Below are 22,730 nucleotides of genomic sequence, written 5' to 3'. Positions count from 1 at the left end.
GGAGAAAGTTGAACATATTAAAAGGCCTGTGTAAAGAGGTGGGTTTTAAGGGAGGACTTAAAACTGCTTAGAGTCGGGGCCAAACGGATGCTGAGGGGCAGACCGTTCCACAGTCGGGGGGCAGCAGCAGAAAAAGCTCTGTCTCCTCTGGTTTTCATGTGCGTTTTGGGCACATCCAGAAGGAGCAGGTCAGCTGAGCGAAGTGCTCTGGACGGGGCATGGACAGAGAGTAGCTCAGACAGATACAAAGGTGCCAAGCCATTTAAACATTTAAAAACAATTAAAAGAATCTTAAAATTGATTCTGTGACAGACAGGAAGCCAGTGCAGACGGGCGAGCACAGGTGTGATGTGCTCACGTCGCCTGGTGCCGGTCAGCAAGCGGGCCGCTGCGTTTTGGACCATTTGTAGCCTCGTAATGGACGCTTTGTCCAAACCACAGTATAAAGCATTACAGTAGTCTAGACGAGTGGTAATGAGCGCATGTACTGACTATGATTAGTCAGGTCCATAAATATTGGGACATCTACTCATTTCTTATGTTTTTAGCCCTATAAACCACCACGATGGATTTGAAACACCCTCTTCATCACAACAGTCTGATACAGTAACTGCAAATGTCTCACGCTCCATCCATCCCCCACATGTGAACAAGACCCCAAGACACTTGAACTCCTTCACTTGAGGCAACGACTCTCCACCGATCTGGAGAGTGGAAGCCATGGTGGAGAATCATGAAGGAAGCGCTTGATTTTCATCTCAGTCACTTCACACTTGGCAGCAAACCGCCCAGTGTGCACGGAAGTCAACAGAACATCATCACCTGCAAACAGCAAAGATGAGATCCTGAGGTTTCCAAACTGGACACCTTCCGGCCCTTGGCTGCATATACACAGTCTGTCCATAAAGGTAATAAACAGAATCGTGACTGCACAAGCTGCAGTACGCTGATAGCAGAGGCCCCAGCCATTCCCAAAAGACCCTCACGATACATTTGGGTCTGACCAGCTTCCTCCCCTGCCAGTGGATCCAACTCACCACCAGGTGGTCGATCGTCGATCTCCGACCTGGACACCAGTGACACCAGGACACCTTAATGTCCTGGTGTCACTATTGTGTTTGAACACAAATTGTAACTAGCACAGAAGTCCAATAACAAAGCACCACTCTGATTCAAATCACAGAGGACGTTCCTCCTGATTACCCTGTCTAGGCCACACTGTTTTTGTCCACATGGGCGTTGGAAGCCCTCCAGTAGAACAATGGAGTCGCTCTGGCTGGAGCACCGTTTAGTACCCCTCCCAGAGACTCCAAAAAAGCTATCCCAATGTACTGAAGAAAGCATTACCCTATGATTCCCCGTCTGAGGTGGTACTCACACATCGGGCTGTTGCAGGAGACTCTTCATGGTCTTGATCTGCTGGAAGTGACATGACATGTCAGTGGCCAGCACCATCTCCACTACCAGAGACCGGAGTTCTCTGTCGGCCCACAAAAACGAGATGCTTAGAAATACACACAACCATCACAGAACAACGGACATACTGCGCCAAACCTCTTGTCCCTTCATCACACAATCGGCAACTCAAACAGAAAACAAATGTTAATGCAAGCAAAAAAGACAGAAATAGCTGAATGGGTCTTAGTCAGATATGTGCAGACCTCCAGTCGTCTTTGGAAAGGTTGCAGAGGATGTTATTCCCCTCCTCGACCTGAAGGAGGCGGTATGCTGCGCTGATGTGGTGGTTCTCCTGAACAGCACGGTCATTGTACAGCAAAGCAGTGCTGGACCTACAAAAGAAACACATTAAATGACATAAAGTATAAAAACAAAAAAATGCTGTTCAAAATTCAACAGCATTAAGTGTTCTGGAAAGCCTGACTAAATAAGTGAATCTTTAGTCTGGACTGAACAGAAGCAGGTCAGATCAACCATGTTTGGCCCCCGCCCCACAGCAAAAGCACGATCTCCCTATGGCCTGGACCCGCCCTGGGCACATACACAACCATCTGTGAGGAGGCGCCTGGACAGATATGGGGGAGCATGTCCATGAAGAGCTTTAAAAACAAATTCCCAGAAGCCAGTGGAGGGAGGAGAGGATCAGGGTGATGATGTGTCTGGATGTGTTTGTCAAAAGGCAGCAGCTGCGTTTTGCACCCACTGAAGACTTGTGTAGTGGGGACTGCTTGACACAAAATAGAGTGCGTTACAGTAGTCAATGCGGAGACTGATTAAAGCATGTATGGCTATTTTGAGGTGACAACGCGATAAAAAGGTTTAAAAGATGCAGCTGAAAGAAGCTAGATTTTACCACACCACTGACTTGTTTGCTAAATTTCAGCTCGCTATCAAACATCACACCTAGATTTTTGACACACTGACAGGCAGCTGAAAGGATTAGTGGGCAGGGCATTAACGGGCATTAATCTAAATTCAGACGTAATTTCCTGTATCCTGGTGAATTTTATATGATAAAAAAGCTGTTTCCTTTCCTGTTGAGTATTTCAAGATTAAAAATATATATTTTTTCTTTTGAGCTATATTTAGATAGTATTATTTAACAATTTCAAAACAAAACATATTAAATAAATATCCATGTTTAATATTAAAGATCTATTCAATGTAGCAATTTCTTAACAAAAAATATAACATTTAAAGCAAAGGGCTGTTTTCTGAACTTGAAAACAGAACTGTCTAAATCAGTGGTTCTCAACTTTTTGGCGCCACGACCCCCATTTTAACAGTTAAAGGGTTCGTGACCCCCGCTCGGGTCACACCATGAGAAATAGAAATAGTAGCCTACATAATTCTTAAAAAACAAAGAAAAAAAAACAAATGGCTAAAATGAAATTAATCAAACTATGAACAAATAGTGGCACTCTGGGAAAATAGCAAACACATGCTACAATAAAATATCAGATTGTATGCTAATGAAATTATGGCTATTTTATCTAAATGATCTGGCGATCCCCCAAATTTGTCTTGCGACCCCCTTGGGGGTCCCGACCCCCAGGTTGAGAACCACTGGTCTAAATCAGTGTTTCTCAAACTGTGGAAAATGTAATTTAAATGTATTTATTGAATTGAGACTTTAAGGTGTTGCACTACAGATGAATAGGGAAAAACATGTAAAATAAGTTATATTAATTTGAAACTTTTGTATTGCAGTATATCTATCCCTTTATTAATTTCCTTTAAAAATGGCTAGAATAGCTCATATTTTCAGAGACAAAAACCCAAATAATGAATAAAGCAAGATATAATTTTATGGTTTTATTTTGCGACCCTGTGAACTGCTACCTTAACGTGGTGGGGTTGTTTGAGTGCCCGAATGATCCGAGGAGCTATGTTGTCCGGGGCTTTATGCCCCTGGTAGGGTCTCCCATGGCAAACAGGTCCGAGGTGACGGGTCAAACGAAGAGCAGTTCAAAACACTCATATGGACATACGACATACAAGGACCGTGACGTCGCCAGGCATGGCACAGCCGGGCCCCCACCCTGGTGCCAGACCTGGGGTTGGGGCCCAAACGCGAGCGTCTGGTGGCCGGGCCTCTGCCCACGGGGCCCGCCGGGCACAGCCCGAAGGGATGATGTGGGCCCGCCCTCCTGTGGACCCACCACCCACAGAGGGATCCATGGGGTCCGGTGCGGAGAGGACTGGGTGTCAGTCAGAGGCAGGTGCCTTGACGACCTGGTCCGTGTGCGCAGCTCCTGGCGTTCGGGACATGGAACATCACATGTCTGCATAGGTTTCCTCCAGGTACTTCGGTTTCCCCTACCACTAAAAACATGTACAATTGGTCAGGATGAATGAGAGTGCGTTTGAGAGTGCACATACGGGATGACGGATGGAAATTAGCCCAAGGCTACAATCTGGTGTGGCTTGTTTACATGCATGAGACCCATGTATGTTCATTAACATACACTGTTCCGACCAAATAAACCAATAAATAAATAATAAAAACTTCGCTGGGGGGGAAGGAGCCTGAGCTTGTGCGGGAGGTTGAGAGATACCGGCTAGATATAGTCGGGCTCACCTCCACGCACAGCTTGGGTTCCGGATCCCAACTCCTGGAGAGAGGCTGGACTCTCCATGTTTCTGGAGTTGCCCGCGGGGAGAGGCGGTGGGCTGGGGTGGGTTTGCTCATATCCCCCCAGCTCAGACGTCACGTGTTGGAGTTCACCCCGGTGGACGAGAGGGTCGCGTCCCTACGCCTCCGGGTTGGGGACAGGTCTCACCGTTGTCTCGGCCTACGGGCCCAACATCGGTGCAGAGTACCCGGCCTTCTTGGAGTCCCTGGGAGGGGTACTAGATAGTGCTCCGGCTGGGGACTCAATTGTTCTGCTGGGGGACTTCAACGCCCACGTGGGTAACGACAGTGAGACCTGGGAGGGAGTGATTGGGAAGAACGGCCTCCTCGATCTGAACCCGAGTGGTGTTCTGTTATTGGACTTCTGTGCTAGTCAGTTTGTCCATAACGAACACCATGTTCGAGCACAAGGGTGTCCATAAGTGCACGTGGCACCAGGACACCCTCGGCAGGAGGTCGATGATCGACTTTGTAGTTGTGTCGTCTGACCTCCGGGACCTCTGGGAGCCTCAGGATCTCATCTCTGCAGTTTGCAGATGATGTTGTTCTGTTGTTTTTCAACAAACCAGGACCTTCAGCTGCTCTGGGGCGGTTTGCAGCCGAGTGTGTAGCGGCCGAGATGAGGATCAGCACCTCCAAATCTGAGGCCATGGTTCTCCACCGGAAAAAGGTGGTTTCCCCTCTACAGGTCGGTGGGGAGTCCTTACCTCAAGTGGAGGAGTTCAAGTATCTCGGGGTCTTGTTCACGAGTGAGGGACGGATGGAGCGTGAGATGGACAGACGGATCGGTGCGGCGTCAGCAGTGATGCGGTCGCTGAATCGGACTGTTGTGGTGAAGAGGGAGCTGAGTCGGGGCAAAGCTCTCGATTTACCGATCGATCAACGTTCCCACTCTCACCTATGGTTATGAGATTTGGGTAATGACCGAAAGGACAAGATCGCGAATACAAGTGAGGCCTCGTGGAAAGCCCAGGGCACGCTGGTGGGACTATCTCCGAGCTGGCCTGGTGTCGCCTCGGGGTCCCCCCAGAACAGCTGGAGGAGGTGTGTGTGGATCGGGAAGTCTGGGCATCTCTGCTGAGGCTGCTGCCCGGCCCCGGATAAAGTGTTAGAAAATGGATGGATGGATGGATGGTTTAATTTTGTTGATATATTAGCTACAAAGATTTAGGTGATTTCTGGTGAGCTATGAAATAATGAAAAATACCCCAGAGAAAACCTTCAGAATATTGTTCAGTCCAAGACTGTAAAGTTTTGTTGTAAACCTAAACTGTGTAGTAAATGTTATTTCAATAAGAAGCAATAGGCCTAGGATTGTAGCTGTATTCACAGGTTGTTGCTGAATGAAAATCCCGGATATTGAACTTGTGACCTTCAAGCTGTGAAGCCAGAGCACTAACTAACCACACTACAGTGCTGCCCATGCCCAATTCTCTCTCCTCTCTGTACTGTTTGTGTCAACCCTCTTTTACCCTCTGTACCATCTCCACCACAGCCTCAGAACAATCAGCTGCACCCTTCTCCACAACCAAGAGAAACATTGGTCAATAAAATGCATACTTGCTTCATTCCTGTTGATTGAAATGGCTTCCAGTGCTAATTCAGAAATACCTACTTTATGCTAAAAATACCTGGTCTGAACGTGGAAGTTGTTGGTAGTCCCTGTATGTTCATAGTCATGGATTGCTGCTGCAAAGATAATTGCAAAAATCTCCAACTCTGTCAGCCAGTGCTACACAAGGAAGAAAAGACAAGACAAACCTCAGTAATGCGATCCAGAAGTATTTTTGCTGACGACCAGAAACAGCGAGCCGGGTGGGGGCGTCACTGGCGGGTCATACATTAGTGTGTATTGGAGTGCCCTAAAGGATTCATCTAACTGCAAAAATGGAGGAAGAGCCTCACAATATCCCCGGGCAGTGGCAGAGAAAGGTGCTGGGGTGGTTTTCATGGTTAACCATCGATCATGGTTGACCGATTAATTGTTACAATTTACGAAACCGTTGGAAGGCATTTTTTCCTGGTTATTGCAACGTTGCTTTGCACATACTTGTAATATTTTTTTGCGCCATCAGAGACCGCCAGAGCACTGCAGTATATTTGTATTCCTCCACACTCCACAAGAAGTAGCTCATCTCAGCATTGGCAGTTTGGCATAATGAAGCGGTCCAGAAAAAGCAGTGTGGGAGCACATTACCATCAAAAATTATGGGGCAAATGCAAAACACAACTGTCATTTGAGGCATTGACGCCTATATGTTTTATTTCCTTATCACCTTATTTGTTGCTACAAAAGTAGTCAAGGACATGACTGTAGACAGAGGAAATTAAAAGCAACAGCTCTTACCACCATGTGCCATTTTTAAAAGTTTAATTCTGTCTCAAATGTTTTCTCGCCATTTAACAATTATAATTTAAGAAACACATTTCTGTGTCTGATTAATGGATGAGTAGACTATTTTACCTATGATTTGCAGATGAGTAGATGAGTAGAGGGCGCGGGCTGGGGCTGGCTCATGGACTAATGATTAACTGATTCATAAAAGAATGGTTTCACCATGCCAATGCACAGTGTGTTCAGGAAATAATATTTGAACGAGCATGCTTGGGGATGATGGAGTATGCTACATACCACCATGCCGGTCTTGAGCAGGAGGTAGTGGATGGTCTGTGTGACATCAGCTGCGTGCATCAGGTTGTGATAGGGGTTCTTGTGTTTGCTGTAGCCTACCTCCAGTAGCTCCAAGAAGGAAAGAAGAGACGAAATAGGGATCTGATTGAAAACAAAAAGCAAACGTAAAATGAAAAATGAAATGCAATATTATCTGACAATGTTCTTTTTATTCAATATAACACAATGTCTGTTGTATTGATAAAATGAAAAAAAAAATGGAATAAAAGGAAGACTTTTGGGCCATTCTACTGTACAACCAATATCACAGGACAACCTGTCTGGAGCAGTGACCTATGTGCAGATCTCTACATTTTGGTCAAGAGTTGTAGGAGTAACCTAGTTTATTATATACCTTGAAAGTGATGTACCTAGAAGGATTTGGAACTTGAAGGATGTAGAGTCAGCATAATTTTCAAGTCTTTAACTGGTCGAGGATCATTTAAATGTGGTGGAAATTTTTTTTCCTAGTGATAACAGTACTTTTTTCAAAAATAAATATAGTAAAAACCTCAAAATCCACTGTTCCAAATTATTATGCAACTCATCGTTTCAATACATTATAAAGCTTGTAATTAACTGAAAATGGTCATTTGTTGTATTTGTAGCATTAGGAGGTCATATTTACTGAAATCAAAAGCTATTTCAATCAAAAAAATATTAACAGGTCAAGTTATATTTTACCATAGGAGCCCTTGCGTGATAGCAGCTTCAAAATTCTTAAATCCATTAAACTTGTGAGTTTTTGGACAGTTTCTGCTTCGATTTCTTTGCAGGATGTCAGAATAACCTCCCAGAGCTGCTGTTTGGATGAAAACTGCCTCCCACCCTCATAGATGTTTTTCTTGTTGAGGCTCCAAAGGTTCTCAACAGGGTTGAGGTCAGGAAAGGAGGGGGTCCACATCATGAGTCTCTCTCCTTTTATGCCCATAGCAGCCAGTGATGCAGAGGTTTTCTTTACAGCAGGACATGGTGCGTTGTCATGATGAAGATGATTTTGTTCGGGAAAACACGGCTCTTCTTTTTGTAGCATAGAAGACAGTGGTAAGTCAGAAACTCCACATATTTTTCAAAGGTCATTTTCACACCTTCAGGGATCCTAAAAGGGCCAAAGGGCCCGACCAGCTCTCTCACCATGATTCTGGCCGAAAACATGACTCCGCCCCCTCCTTACTGACGTCACAGACTTGTTGGGACATTGTGGCCATTCACCAACTATCCACTACTCCATTGATTTGACCATCCAGGGTCACACGGCCTCATCAGTGAACACGACTGTTTGAAAATGAGTCCTCATGTATTTTTGAGCCACTGCAGCCGTTTCTGCTTCAGCTTCAATTAACCGTTTAGGGGAGGCCGGATAGAAGGTTTATGCACAACTGCAGCTTCTGGAGGGTCCTACACCTTGATGTTCGGGAGACTCCAGAGGCACCAGCAGCTTCAAATACCTGTATGCTGCTTTGTAGCATCTGTTCACTTAATCTGATGTGTTTGTCTGGCAGAAACCGTCCTTATTGTGCCTTTATCTGCATAAACCGGAGTGTGATCTGAATCATCCACAAATCTCTTATCATTACGATGATTAAGCTTAATCTTTCATGAAATATCGAAGGTTTTCATACCTAGACCAATTCAACTATTTCACGCTTTTCATCAGCAGAGAGATCCTTTTTCTTTACCATATTGCTTGAAAATGATGATCTGCTTAATAAAGTGGAACACCCTTTTTCAGTAGTTTTTCCCTTAACTGGGCTTAACCTGAAAACGAATCATCCCAGGTTTCTGAGATTAATGTCAGTGATTCATAGAGCCCCAAGACACGATACCATCCATGAGTTTCATTATTATTGTTTTTTTTTTTACCTTTTTGACACAAAAATCCAATTTGCATAATAATTTGGAACGCAGTGTACATCCTTCAAGATATACATCCTTCAAAGTTTGGAGGATGTATAACTGGGAGGACATGTATCTTGGAGGATGTGTATCTTGAAAGGAGTGTACTTTAAAGGATGTGTATCTGAAGGATGTGTACTTTGAAGAATACGCACTTCAAAGGAGGTGTAGCTTAATGGATGCGTATCTCAAAGGATGCCTACCTTGAAGCGATTGATGAGGTCATAGCGGGACAGCAGCTCATAGAAGAGGAACTTGAGGGCATGGTCTCCGCTGGCGTCGTTCAGAGCAAACACGTCAAAGGACCAGGTGTCCATGTGCTGCACACACAAGGGTTCTGTCACACGGTGCACATGTCTGCACAGCTAGGGCCTGATTCATTTCAAATGGACAGCACACGCTTAAGTTTTGCAAAAAGCAGGTGCAGTTGAGTTTTGTCTCTTAAAAACGCTAAATTCACAAAACAACCACCACCACTAAGAACATGAGCAGTTTTTTTTTTCCTTTCATTAGGACAGTGCACATTAATCCTTATGTCAGAAATAAGCTGTAATGCAAACGTGCCAACCCCGTACAACCCCGTGAACTGCTACCTTAACGTGGTGGGGTTGTTTGAGTGCCCGAATGATCCGAGAGCTCTGTTGTCTGGAGCTTTATGCCCCTGGTAGGGTCTCCCATGGCAAACAGGTCCGAGGTGACGGGTCAGACGAAGAGCAGTTCAAAAGACTCAAATGGACATGAAGCACGCAAGGACCGAGACGTCGCCCGGCATGGCGCAGCCGGGGCCCCACCCTGGAGCCAGAACTGGGGTTGGGGCCCGAACGCGAGCATCTGGTGGCCGGGCCTCTGCCCATGGGGCCCGGCCGGGCACAGCCCGAAGGGACGACGTGGGCCCGCCCTCCTGTGGACCCACCACCCACAGAGGGATCCGTAGGGGTCGGGTGCGGAGAGGACTGGGTGGCAGTCAGAGGCAGGTGCCTCGACGACCTGGTCCACATGCGCAGCTCCTGGCGTTCGGGACTTGGAACATCACTTCGCTGGGGGGGAAGGAGCCTGAGCTTGTGCGGGAGGTTGAGAGATACCGGCTAGATATAATCAGGCTCACCTCCATGCACAGCTTGGGTCAGACCTGGCAGGCACAAACGCAAGGGTTTGCTGGGAACATCTGGCGGATCCCTCTGTCAGTGGGGTCTTCAACTCCCACCTCCGGAAGAGCTTCACCCAGATTCCGAGGGAGGTTGGGGACATGGAGTCCGAGTGGACCCTGTTCTCCTCCTCTATTGTCGATGCGGCTGCTCGTAGTTGTGGCCGTAAGGTCTCTGGTGCCTTTCGCGGCGGCAATCCCCGAACCCGGTGGTGGCGCCCGGGAGTAAGGGATGCCGAAGAAGGAGTCCTACCTGGCCTTGTTGGCTTGTGGGACTCCGGTGGCAGCTGAGAGTTACCGGCAGGCCAAGCGTGCTGCAGCTCGTGCGGTCACAGAGGCAAAAACTCAGGTCTGGGAGGAGTTCGGAGAAGCCATGGAGGAGGACTCTCGGTCGGCCTCGAGGAGATTCAGGCAAACCATCCAGCGCCTCAGGAGGGGGAAGCAGTGCTTCACCAACACGGTTTGCAGTGCGGGTGGGGGGCTGCTGACCTCGACTGGGGATGTCGTCGGGCGGTGGAAGGAGTACTTCGAGGACCTCCTCAATCCCACGTCACTTCTTCCGATGGGGAAGCAGAGGCTGGGGACTCGGAGGTGGGCTTGCCCATCACCGGGGCTGAAGTCACCGAGGTGGTGAGAAAGCTCCTTGGTGGCAAGGAGCTGTCCGTTCCCTGTATGACGCAGCAGGAGCTTGGTTGGCATTGCCGGCAATAAGTCAGACCTGTTCCCGGTGCGTGTTGGTCTCCGCCAGGGCTGCCCTTTGTCACCGGTTCTGTTCATTACCTTTATGGACAGAATTTCTAGGCGCAGCCAGGGGCCGGAAGGTGTCCGGTTTGGGAGCCTCAGGATCTCATCTCTGCTGTTTGCGGATGATGTTGTTCTGTTGGCTTCAACGAACCAGGACCTTCAGCTGCTCTGGGGCGGTTTGCAGCCGAGTGTGTAGCGGCCGGGATGAGGATCAGCACCTCCAAATCTGAGGCCATGGTTCTCCTTCCCCTCTACAGGTCGGTGGGGAGTCCTAACCTCAAGTGGAGGAGTTCAAGTATCTCGGGGTCTTGTTCACGAGTGAGGGACGGATGGAGCGTGAGATGGACAGACGGATCGGTGCGGCGTCAGCAGTGATCGGGTGAGGAGCTCAGTTACCCGGGAGGAGCTCGGAGTAGATTCGCTGCTCCTTCACGTTGAAAGGAGCCAGCTGAGGTGGCTCGGGCATCTGTTCCGGATGCCTCCTGGTCGCCGCCCGCGGGAGGTGTTCCAGGCATGTCCTAGTAGGAAGAGGCCTCATGGACGGCCCAGGGCACGCTTGTGGGACTATGTCTCCGAGCTGGCCTGGTGTCGCCTCGGGGTCCCCCCAGAACAGCAGGAGGAGGTGTGTGTGGACCGGGAAGTTTGGGCATCTCTGCTGAGACTGCTGCCCCCGCGACCCGGCCCCGTGGAGTGGAAGAAGTGGAAGTGGATGAAAATGGATGGATGGGTAAACGTGCCAGAGTTAGCACAAAAGCTAAATTGCACCCCACAAAAGACCACACATAAAGTACACAGAACAACAAAGTTACACATAAAGTACACAGAACAACAAAGTTACACATAAAGTACACAGAACAACAACGTTACACATAAAGTACACAAAACAACCAAGTTACACATAAAGTACACAGAACAACAAAGTTACACATAAAGTACACAGAACAACAAAGTTACACATAAAGTGCACAGAACAACAAAGTTACAAGGAAGTAGGTTAGTAAGTGTGGGGTGTCTGGTTGGGCCCAGTAGGAATGAGGCCCCATGGACGGACTCTCTCTGTTCCAATGGCACCCATGATGAGGGATTGGGGTCCTGTGGAAAGACCTTCTCCCTAACGGGGTGGGGGTTGTTCAGTGGGGCTTATACAGTGTAAGTGAGGTCCCATTGGGGATTTTCCCTGTTCGGGCAAGTCTAATGGGGGGCCGGGACCGGTTGAAGTGGGCCGAGTAAAATTGGAGGGGATATGGAGGTCTCCTAAATGACCCTTTGGAAGGAGTGATCGAAAGCAAGTTCAAAAACACAGCAGTACCAAGCGAGAGGGCAGTGGCAGTCAAATTAGGAGCAGCATGCTATAAATGAGAAAATGCTGCCTGTGGCTCAGTAAATCAGGCCCTTAGCAATGTTAGACTTGTGTAAGACATGTATCCTGTGTACTCGTGTGTGGGGTGGGAGTTTACCTTGAGCACTGAGATGACGGTGGAGGGGTAGCACAGTCCGGCCTGGTTCGATGTGCGTCTGTACATTCTGACAAACAGACGCGGCTTTAGAACATCAACCAGACTTAATAAAGCTGCTCGTAAGTCACTGAAAATGAGTCTAAGCCAATATGTGTTTTTTTCCTGATCCCGTGCATATGTCATTGGTCCCAACTCTTGTTCATCTATGTGCTTTTGTTGGCCTAATGTTAATAAAAGCTTTGTTGTTTAGTTAAGAGTTTACCAAACTTTTCAGGCCGTGACCCCCCAAAATGACCACCCAAACAACCTGGGAATCCCCCCCCCCCCCCTGTTTTACCCATTTGTGGTAATGATACATGTGTCATCTTGTAAATATAAGATGAATAATAATAATAATGTGGGGCATGTAAAAACAACAACAATCATGATCAATGATTCATGATTCTGAATCTCCGTGTTCCCTGTCATGTGATCGTCTTGTGTGCACACCTCTCCACGAAGATGCCTGCCTGCACAGCATGGACAATGGCTCTGAAGCGCAGCTTGTCCTCTGCACGCCTCAGCAGCGCCCTCTGGCGGGTGAAGGTGGAAGCAAGCCAGTCCCTTACCTCCGAGGGGACAGAGTCTGAGTGGATATCACTGAACTCATCTTCTAGATCCATCAGACGCCTGGGGAGTGCACACACAGTTACACACCACATGCAGCAGAGAGTTGAAAACAGGCGCACACAAAAGCTTTCCTTTCAAACTAATGAGTCCCTGCTAAGGCATTGAGTAACATGGTTGGGAAACACTGCCCTAGAATACCACGTTGTGTACTTTACTCGCCTGGTCTCCTCCATGTACAGTGACTCGAGGACAGTAGCAGCAAACATCAGGCTCTTCTTGAGCTCCACCACAGAAGCTTCTCCTCTTTCCAGCTGCTTCACCAGACAGCGCAGCCTACACAACAGAGGCAGTGCATCAGGCGGACATAGATGTAGAGTGAATGAATGTACAATGCTGTCTCCTAAGACACTACTTTTCATTGGCCGACTAAATGCACGCACTATTGCTTGCACTGCAGATGCTCTCAATTTACACACCAGAGGCCTGTGGCAGGTCTACCTTGGGCTAATGTTTCATTATAAAACCATATATATCAAAGTTTTACAGAGTGACGTTTGAATTGTTTGTGTGAAATGCTTCTTCTAAAAAAAAATTCAAAAACTTAGAAGAGAGAAATGAGTACGGGAGAGCGTGCGCATACGCAGCTGAGATCAGGGCGAGTCTTGGCGAGGAAGCCACCTTTTTCTGTTGGAGAACCATGGCTTCAGATTTGGAGGTGCTGATCCCCATCCCGGCCGCTACACACTCGGCTGCAAACCGCCCCAGAGCAGCTGAAGGTCCTGGTTTGTTGAAGCCATCAGAACAACATCATCCGCAAACAGCAGAGATGAGATCCTGAGGCTCCCAAACCGGACACCCTCCGGCCCCTGGCTGCGCCTAGAAATTCTGTCCATAAAGGTAATGAACAGAACCGGTGACAAAGGGCAGCCCTGGCGGAGACCAACACGCACCAGGAACAGGTCTGACTTATTGCCGGCAATGCGGACCAAGCTCCTGCTGCGTCATACAGGGAACGGACAGCCCTTAACAGAGGGCCCCGGACCCCATACTCCCGGAGCACCCCCCACAGGGCACTACGAGGGAACCGGTCGAACGCTTCCTCCAGATCCACAAAACACATATGGACTGGTTGGGCAAACTCCCACGAACCCTCGAGCACCCGATGAAGGGTGTAGAGCTGGTCCAGTGTGCCACGACCAGGACGAAAACCGCATTGTTCCTCCTGGATCCAAGGTTCGACTATCGGCCGGATCCTCCTCTTCAGCACCCTGGAGTAGACCTTACCGGGGAGGCTGAAGAGGGTGATCCCTCTGTAATTGGAACACACCCTCCGATTCTCCTTTTTAAAGAGAGGGACCACCACCCCGGTCTGCCAATCCAGGGGCGCTGTCCCCGACCGCCACGCGATGTTGCAGAGACGTGTCAGCCAAGACAGTCCTACAACATCCAGAGACTTAAGGTACTCAGGGCGAATCTCATCCACCCCCGGAGCCACCAAGGCGCTTTCTCACCACCTCGGTGACTTCAGCTTGGGTGATGGGCGAGCCCACCTCCGAGTCCCCAGCCTCTGCTTCCCCATCGGAAGACGTGACGGCGGGATTGAGGAGGTCCTCGAAGTACTCCTTCCACCGCCCGACGACATCCCCAGTCGAGGTCAGCAGCCCCCCACCCGCACTGTAAACAGTGCTGGTGAAGCACTGCTTCCCCCTCCTGAGGCGCCGGATGGTCTGCCAGAATCTCTTCGAGGCCGACCGATAGTCCTCCTCCATGGCTTCTCCGAACTCCTCCCAGACCCGAGTTTTTGCCTCTGCGACCGCACGAGCTGCAGCACGCTTGGCCTGCCGGTACCTCTCAGCTGCCTCCGGAGTCCCACAAGCCAACAAGGCCAGGTAGGACTCCTTTTTCAGCTTGACGGCATCCCGTACTTCCGGGCTCCGCCACCGGGTTCGGGGATTGCCGCCGCGACAGGCACCAGAGACCTTACGGCCACAACTACGAGCAGCCGCATCGACAATGGAGGAGGAGAACAGAGTCCACTCGGACTCCATGTCCCCAGCCTCCCTGGGAATCTGGGTGAAGCTCTTCCGGAGGTGGGAGTTAAAGACCCCACTGACAGAGGGATCCGCCAGACGTTCCCAGCAGACCCTCACAACACGCTTGGGCCTGCCAGGTCTGACTGGCTTCCTCCCCTGCCAGCGGATCCAGCTCACCACCAGGTGGTGATCAGTTGACAGCTCAGCCCCTCTCTTCACCCGAGTGTCCGAGACACGCGGCCGGAGGTCAGACGACACAACTACAAAGTCGATCATCGACCTCCTGCCGAGGGTGTCCTGGTGCCACGTGCACTTATGGACACCCTTGTGCTCGAACATGGTGTTCGTTATGGACAAACAGCGACTAGCACAGAAGTCCAATAACAGAACACCACTCGGGTTCAGATCGGGGAGGCCGTTCTTCCCAATCACTCCCATCCAGGTCTCACTGTCGTTACCCACGTGGGCGTTGAAGTCCCCCAGCAGAACAATGGAGTCCCCAGTCGGAGCACTATCTAGTACCCCTCCCAGGGACTCCAAGAAGGCTGGGTAGTCTGCACCGATGTTGGGCCCGTAGGCCGAGACAACGGTGAGAGACCTGTCCCCGACCCGGAGGCGTAGGGACGCGACCCTCTCGTCCACCGGGGTGAACTCCAACACGTGACGGCTGAGCTGGGGGGATATGAGCAAACCCACCCCAGCCCGCCGCCTCTCCCCGCGGGCAACTCCAGAAAAATGGAGAGTCCAGCCTCTCTCCAGGAGTTGGGATCCGGAACCCAAGCTGTGCGTGGAGGTGAGTCCGACTATATCTAGCCGGTATCTCTCCACCTCCCGCACAAGCTCAGGCTCCTTCCCCCCCAGTGAAGTGACGTTCCATGTCCCGAACGCCAGAAGCTGCGCATGCGGACCAGGTCGTCGAGGCACCTGCCTCTGACTGCCACCCAGTCCTCTTAGCACCCGACCCCTATGGATCCCTCTGCGGGTGGTGAGTCCACAGGAGGGCGGGCCCACGCCGTCTCTTCGGGCTGTGCCCGGCCGACCCCGTGGGCAGAGGCCCGGCCACCAGGCGCTCGAGTTCGAGCCCCAACCCCAGGCCTGGCTCCAAGGTGGGGCCCCGGCTGCGCCATGCCGGGCGGCGTCACGGTCCTTGTTGGTTCATAGTCCATAGAGATCTTCACACCGTACAGCGCAAGGACACGGAACCACCGGGCGGAGCACTTCACAATAAAGCACATGGCTCGTGTTTACATTACAGTGAAAAAGAGACAGGGAAACATCTGACCCAGAGGACATTTGAAAACATGGACGATGATGGATCTACCACTTTATTTTGATCATATGGATGTATGGACAGCACACTTACAGCAGCAGATGTGAGTGAGGCAGGGAGCTGAGATTAAAGGCAAAGGTGAGATTAATGAGACTTTTTACACATAAATGCACCGTTTAATTCTAGGAGTTTGGGTCAGAAAAGCTGTTTTGTCAGCGCCGTGCCACACACCCTTTGAGTTGACTAATCGTTGGTCAGAGCATGTTTTTGGTCGACCAAGAAAATCTTGGTCTTTGACAGCCATAGTGGTCTGCTTCGAAAATGATGTAAGTGCATACCCTCTCACACAACATTCATACGGATGTACAGGTCCCTCAGTACCTGACTGCGCTCTTCTCCATGGCGTCAGGAGCTTCAGGAGACGGCAGCTCATCAGCCAGGATCTCTGCCGCGCTGCGCTGATCTGGGACCAGTGCTAGGAGATTGGGGGCCCCAGAATCCACCCTGGAGCACAGTGCATTCTGTGAGCGTGAGCCTGGACAACACAAGAACATACCTCAGCCAGGGGCCCTCATAAGAGCATCCCATTTCTGTTCATAGCCTCTTCCATTTCTGCACGTTGAGATGGAATCGATGTGCTGAGGAAGTATATTATAAACAGCTGTGACACATGTACCTGTGATACACAATAGTTACTCACGTGTGAAGCGGGCCAGAGGGCAGGGTTTTTCTCTCCCGGTCTCATTGGCCACTGGAAAACACAACATCACAGTGTGAACCGCCTTTCATCGCCACACGTGTTTGTCTACCACGCAGGCACTGATATGGACATACTGTGTACGGTCGTTTCATTGGTATTTCACATTTCAATCATTCAAATATTCTATGTTACATGTTTTTCAGAGACTCAGAAGTGTGCCTCTGAGAGGGAAAGTGTGTGCCCAAGGTTAAAGTACATGACTTATGTCCACTGTGGACAAATATGTCCCTTCATGTGTCCAGATCATGTCATCATCTACAATCCTTGGCAAAGCTTAGTCTTATGATTTTGTGTCATTAGTTAATTTTCCTGTTGGGGCCTTCTATCTATGCTGTCAACACAATACCATGACGTCCCAGTTTCTCTAAAAGGGTGCAGTTAAATCCTTCCTTTCTCTTCTCAAATGAATATTTGTTCATTAGTAATTTTCAAAAAGGAATGCACCACACAGTTTCAGGAGAGGCCTCACCTATGTGCATCAAAACTTTGTGGCTAGCCAAATTCTCTGTCGCTTGCAAGTTCACGCTTTCCGCTAATATTAATCTACCACAAGAAGAGTGTCCAATGACAGTTAAACACAACACAATGACCAAGAAAACACCAAGGAAGAATTTTGGAAGAATTTTAACCTGCACTTTTTGCAGCCGCCTTTGCCAGAGCAGGTGCGCTTCGCGCAGATTGAGGGCCGGTCTGAGCCATAATTCCCGGGCCTAAAATGAGTCCCACTCCAGACCTGGCTTTGCTCTCGTCTATTCGCCAAACTACTGTCCTGATTCTCCGCTAGAGACAATAAGAAAACAGTTTAAATGAGAGTGTGACTGATGCCCCGAGTCCGAGCAGGGAAAACATGAGAGCAGCGCCCCGGACATGGGTGACATGCAGCATGAGGCGAAGCGAGCCCCGGGAGACAGACGGCCGAGCGGGGACACGAGCGGAGAAGCACTCGCGCCTTGGAAGTGCCGGGGGAAAGCGGTAGGTCTGTCCTGCTCATCCACTCCAGCACACTGCTCTGTTCTGGTGTGAGATGTGGCAAAGTAGACGGAGAGAGAGTGAGCGCTGTCAGAGAGTCTGTCCCCGTAACTACGAGTTGAATTAATCAGTGAAACAACACCGTAGTTTGACTGAGATGCGGGGCCCTTACGGATGTGGGGGCCCTACGCACCATGCGTAGTTTGCGTATAGGAAAAAACGGCTCTGAGTTCAATAAAGGTTTACAATAAACCAGTGGTTTCCAACTTTCTTTTCCTGTAGTCAGCCCAAAACTGTGGCCCCTACAAAACAGAGACTGTCCTCCAACAGAAGACGACACTCCTGGTCGTTTGTTGTTTCCCTGAATTACGACCATACAAGACATTTGCTGAAACAGCTCCCTCAAGCTCCCATTGAGTGTATGTACATTAATTTCAATTCAGAAACTTTATTCTACTTAGTGTATCTGACCAACTGCACCCCAACTTGCAAAATTAGCCCCACATGTGAGGACAAAAAGCAGCCCCAGATCTTCAGCCCTGCACCACCTGTGGAGGAACGGGCTGTGCCAAAAGCTCTCCATACGCACACTCTGCGCCGTTACGCATCTCACCTCCTCAACCACAGCTGCAGCGTTCGCAATTCACTCTCATTTTATATCATGTGGGGAGGCTAGGTCATCGCCATTTACTCACGCGCTTTGGCCACAGCCAAAACCTGTACCTGGTCAGATCAGTTTGGCACTGGCCTCTGCTATGGAAAAGCTCGCCAAACTGGGTTGACATTGGGCTGATACGCACCTGCCTGTGGAAAGGAGACTTTGGGAGGAGGAGACCCCGCAAGTTTGTGTTTCAGGTGCCTTTGGGGTGGGGGGCCTGTGTCATTGTGGGGCCAAAAAGGCCAAAATATAGCCTGCCCACCTCTGATTGGCCACTAAGCTCAAACCAAACAGAAGCGAAAGTAAAAATCAGCTGTTTGTTAAAGGATCTGTATCATGCTATTTTAGCCATTCCAAAGAAAACTATATATGACATATTGTACCTCTACCACTATGGAGTACTCATTTTTGTGAGAAATATAAGTATTTTTTAAACCCGGAAGACAGGCCAATTGGATTTAGTTAAAGGAATAGGCCACCGTTTTTACATACTAAAATATGTTCTTACCTCACTTTAGACGTGTTAATATATCCCCGTCTGGTCTTTGTCCGTGCGCTCTGTCACGCAAACGGAGCACATACGCAGCCTCTCCCACATGTCATATAGCTCCGAAAAAGCTCACGATAGAAGCTACCAAGCTCTTCCACGTGTTCCCTATTTAAATAAAGTTACGTGAAGTGTTTTCATGCGAAGTATATTTACACAGAAATGTAACATGTCATGTGGGAGAGGCTGCGTATGTGCTCCGTTTGCGTGACAGAGCGCACGGACAAAGACCAGACGGGGATATATTAACACGTCTAAAGTGAGGTAAGAACATATTTTAGTATGTAAAAACGGTGGCCTATTCCTTTAACTCCGCTGAATCCCGGAAAGAAATTCCAACTTCTGGCGGGTGTCCTCTTCTCTAGGAAGGTTGAAAAAAGTCCTGCACCTCTCGTAGCCAAACTTGAAATTTATTTCAAGCACCAGGATAACAGTTATTGAGAAAAAAGAAAAGAAAACCCAATAATGCCCAAAACGAGTAGACTTATGATGTAATTGTTTTTTTTAAATGTTTTCACACACAAATTAAGTATTTAGTCTATAGTTGGCCAACTTTGTGAAGAGAAAGTTAACTTTGAATATGCAAGCTAACTACTGACTCTCAAATATTTGACCACTTTCCCCTCAAATCGGTCTAGTCGGCAAACCGCTCCAGACCCCGGGGCTGAAGTGGTCCGGGGCTTTGAGTGGCTCACTTTGGTTGTAGTAAAACCCACAAAATGGAAATGCCCCTTTCGTTAAATGATAAATTATCAATTGGTCAATTCATTCACATAATTATCAGCTAATTCAGTAAGTGTAGGTTTCTTTTCTACGCATCCTCCTGCCCAGGGATGAGAGGTGTAAATAAGCCTTTTGTGCTATAACCTGTGCACGCGCACGTGTGTGCGTGTGTGTGTAGGTGTGCTTGTTACAGAGCCGAGTGCATTAGTGCTAATGAGTCCCTGAGCTCTGGCCCTTTCGCGACTAAAGAGGTGACGTCACTATCGTGCCACGTTTCCATAGCAACCAGACTGTAAACACACTGCTACACGAGCATTCACAGCCCTCACACCTTAGGGAGTTTTTACATCAGGGCCAGCAGGGCCTTCTCTGCTAGCCCTGGCCAAATGAAGAAAAACAATGTATAAAATGCTTTTTAAACTTTTCATACATACACTGCTCACAAAAACTTAGGGCACACTCAAAAAACACATCCTAGATGTCAATCAATTCGATTTTTCGGATGAAAATCTTTATTCATAGTGTAGGGCAATGTGTTGAGAACAAAATAACATAAGGATGATAAATGGAAATCAAATTCTCAGCCCCTGGAGGTCTGGATCCAAAATTATAGTCAAAATCAAAGTGACAAATCAGGTCACTGGTTGATCCAAATTCTGTAGAAATTCCTCCAAACGAGTCTGTATCATCTCAGTCGTGTGTGTGGCCTCCACGTGCCTGAATGCACTCCCTACAACGCCTGGGCAGCTCCTGATGAGACCACGGATGTCCTCCTGAGGGATCTCCTCCCAGACCTGGATTAGAGCATCAGTCAGCTCCTGGACAGTCTGTGGTGCGACGTGGCGTTGATGGATGGACCGAGACATGATGTCCCAGATGTGCTCTATTGGATTTAAGTCTGGGGAACGGGCAGGCCAGTCCAGAACATCAATACCTTCATCATGCAGGACCTGCTGACACACTCTTGCCACATGTGGCCTGGCATTATCAGGCATCAGAAGGAACCCAGGGCCCACAGCACCAGCATATGGTCTTACAATAGGTCTGAGGATCTCATCCCGGTCCCCAATGCCAGTCAGGGAACCTCTGGCTCGCACATGGAGGGCTGTGTGGCCCTCCAATGAAATGCCTCCCCAGACCATCACTGACCCACCACCAAACCGGTCATGCTGGATGATGTTGCAGCAGCAGAACGTTCTCCAGGGCGTCTCCAGACTCTGTCACGTCTGTCACATGTGCTCAGGGTGAACCTGCTCTCATCCGTGAAGAGCACAGGCACCATTGGCCAATCTGCCAATCGCTGTGTTCTCGGGCAAATGCCAATCGTGCTGCACGGTGTTGGGCAGTAAGCACCGGCCCAACTTGTGGACGTCGGGCCCTCATACCCCCCTCATACCCCCCTCATACCACCCTCATGGAGTCGGTTTCTGACCGTTTGAGGACCAACATGCACATTTGTGGCCCTCTGGAGGTCATTTTGTAGGGCTCGGGCAGTGCTTCTCCTGTTTCTCCGTGCACAAATGAGCATATTGCGCTCCTGCTGCTGGGTTGCTGGCCTCGGTCGGTCCACCGCTTGGCCCTGGACAGGAGAAGAGTTTCCTCACATCAGCTGCGCTGGGACTTGGGAAGGGAACAGATACAAGACTACAAGCACCAAAAAGGCATCCCACATAGCATCAAACTTTAAGTTTAGAATCTTTTTATTGCTTTGGATTTTGCGTTTGGGTTGTCCTCTGGATGTCTCGCTCTGTCAACAAAACATCTGTGGAAAACGTTTATTTCCACATTATAATGTGCTTGTTTCCTCCTCATGTTTCATGTGTTTCTGTACAGTATAATATGAGTGTACCTGAAGGTTTTTGTTTGGGAGCAGAGACACCGCTCATGGAGGTGATTTTGTCCTCCTTGAGTATATTATGGAAAAGACTAAAGGCTCATGTCATTATATACACTATGTTAAAACTACGCTAAGCGATCCCGTTTTGCCGGCCCCCATGTGCGCCACCACCATGTGCGCCCCATGTGCGCCACCACCATGTGCCCCACCATGTGCGCCCCCATGTGCGCCACCATGTGCGCCCCCACCATGTGCCCCACCATGTGCGCCACCACCATGTGCGCCACCATGTGCGCCCCCACCATGTGCGCCCCCATGTGCGCCACCATGTGCGCCCCCATGTGCGCCACCACCATGTGCGCCACCACCATGTGCGCCACCACCATGTGCGCCACCATGTGCGCCCCCATGTGCGCCACCATGTGCGCCCCCATGTGCGCCACCACCATGTGCGCCACCATGTGCGCCACCACCATGTGCGCCACCATGTGCGCCACCACCATGTGCGCCCCATGTGCGCCACCACCATGTGCGCCACCATGTGCGCCCCCACCATGTGCGCCCCCACCATGTGCGTCCCCATGTGCGCCCCCATGTGCGCCCCATGTGCGCCCCCATGTGCGCCCCCATGTGCGCCACCATGTGCGCCCCCACCATGTGCGCCCCCACCATGTGCGCCCCCATGTGCGCCCCCATGTGCGCCACCATGTGCGCCACCATGTGCGCCCCCATGTGCGCCCCCATGTGCGCCCCCATGTGCGCCACCATGTGCGCCCCCACCATGTGCGCCCCCATGTGCGCCCCCATGTGCGCCCCCACCATGTGCGCCCCCATGTGCGCCCCCACCATGTGCGCCCCCATGTGCGCCCCCATGTGCGCCCCCATGTGCGCCCCTACCATGTGCGCCCCCATGTGCGCCCCCATGTGCGCCCCCACCATGTGCGCCCCCATGTGCGCCCCCACCATGTGCGCCCCCATGTGCGCCCCCATGTGCGCCCCCATGTGCGCCCCTACCATGTGCGCCCCCATGTGCGCCCCCATGTGCGCCCCCACCATGTGCGCCCCCATGTGCGCCCCCATGTGCGCCACCATGTGCGCCACCATGTGCGCCCCCACCATGTGCGCCCCCATGTGCGCCCCCATGTGCGCCACCATGTGCGCCACCATGTGCGCCCCCACCATGTGCGCCACCACCATGTGCGCCACCATGTGCGCCACCATGTGCGCCCCCACCATGTGCGCCACCATGTGCGCCACCACCATGTGCGCCACCATGTGCGCCCCCATGTGCGCCCCCACCATGTGCGCCCCCATGTGCG

The 22,730-nt window shown here is 50.2% G+C and overlaps 1 protein-coding gene across 1 annotated transcript in view; it reads right to left on the bottom strand.

The window, feature by feature from the left end:
- LOC306977605 (dual specificity calcium/calmodulin-dependent 3',5'-cyclic nucleotide phosphodiesterase 1A-like) overlaps nt 1-22,730 on the bottom strand; it is a 61,737-nt gene that overhangs the window by 20,535 nt on the left and 18,472 nt on the right. The window contains exons 2-11 of the mRNA XM_079576000.1: nt 16,618-16,668; nt 16,299-16,452; nt 12,825-12,947; nt 12,495-12,674; nt 12,006-12,072; nt 8,864-8,980; nt 6,726-6,866; nt 5,725-5,825; nt 1,662-1,790; nt 1,379-1,480 (exon numbers count right to left, since the gene is read on the bottom strand). Of these exons, the coding sequence (XP_079432126.1) occupies nt 1,379-1,480; nt 1,662-1,790; nt 5,725-5,825; nt 6,726-6,866; nt 8,864-8,980; nt 12,006-12,072; nt 12,495-12,674; nt 12,825-12,947; nt 16,299-16,452; nt 16,618-16,668 (1,165 nt within the window). The remainder of the gene's footprint in view (nt 1-1,378; nt 1,481-1,661; nt 1,791-5,724; nt 5,826-6,725; nt 6,867-8,863; nt 8,981-12,005; nt 12,073-12,494; nt 12,675-12,824; nt 12,948-16,298; nt 16,453-16,617; nt 16,669-22,730) is intronic.

The sequence above is a fragment of the Gobius niger genome (genome assembly GCF_951799975.1).
Source record: "Gobius niger genome assembly, chromosome: 18".
Taxonomy (NCBI): domain Eukaryota; kingdom Metazoa; phylum Chordata; class Actinopteri; order Gobiiformes; family Gobiidae; genus Gobius; species Gobius niger.
This window is presented reverse-complemented; position numbering and strand designations above follow the sequence as displayed.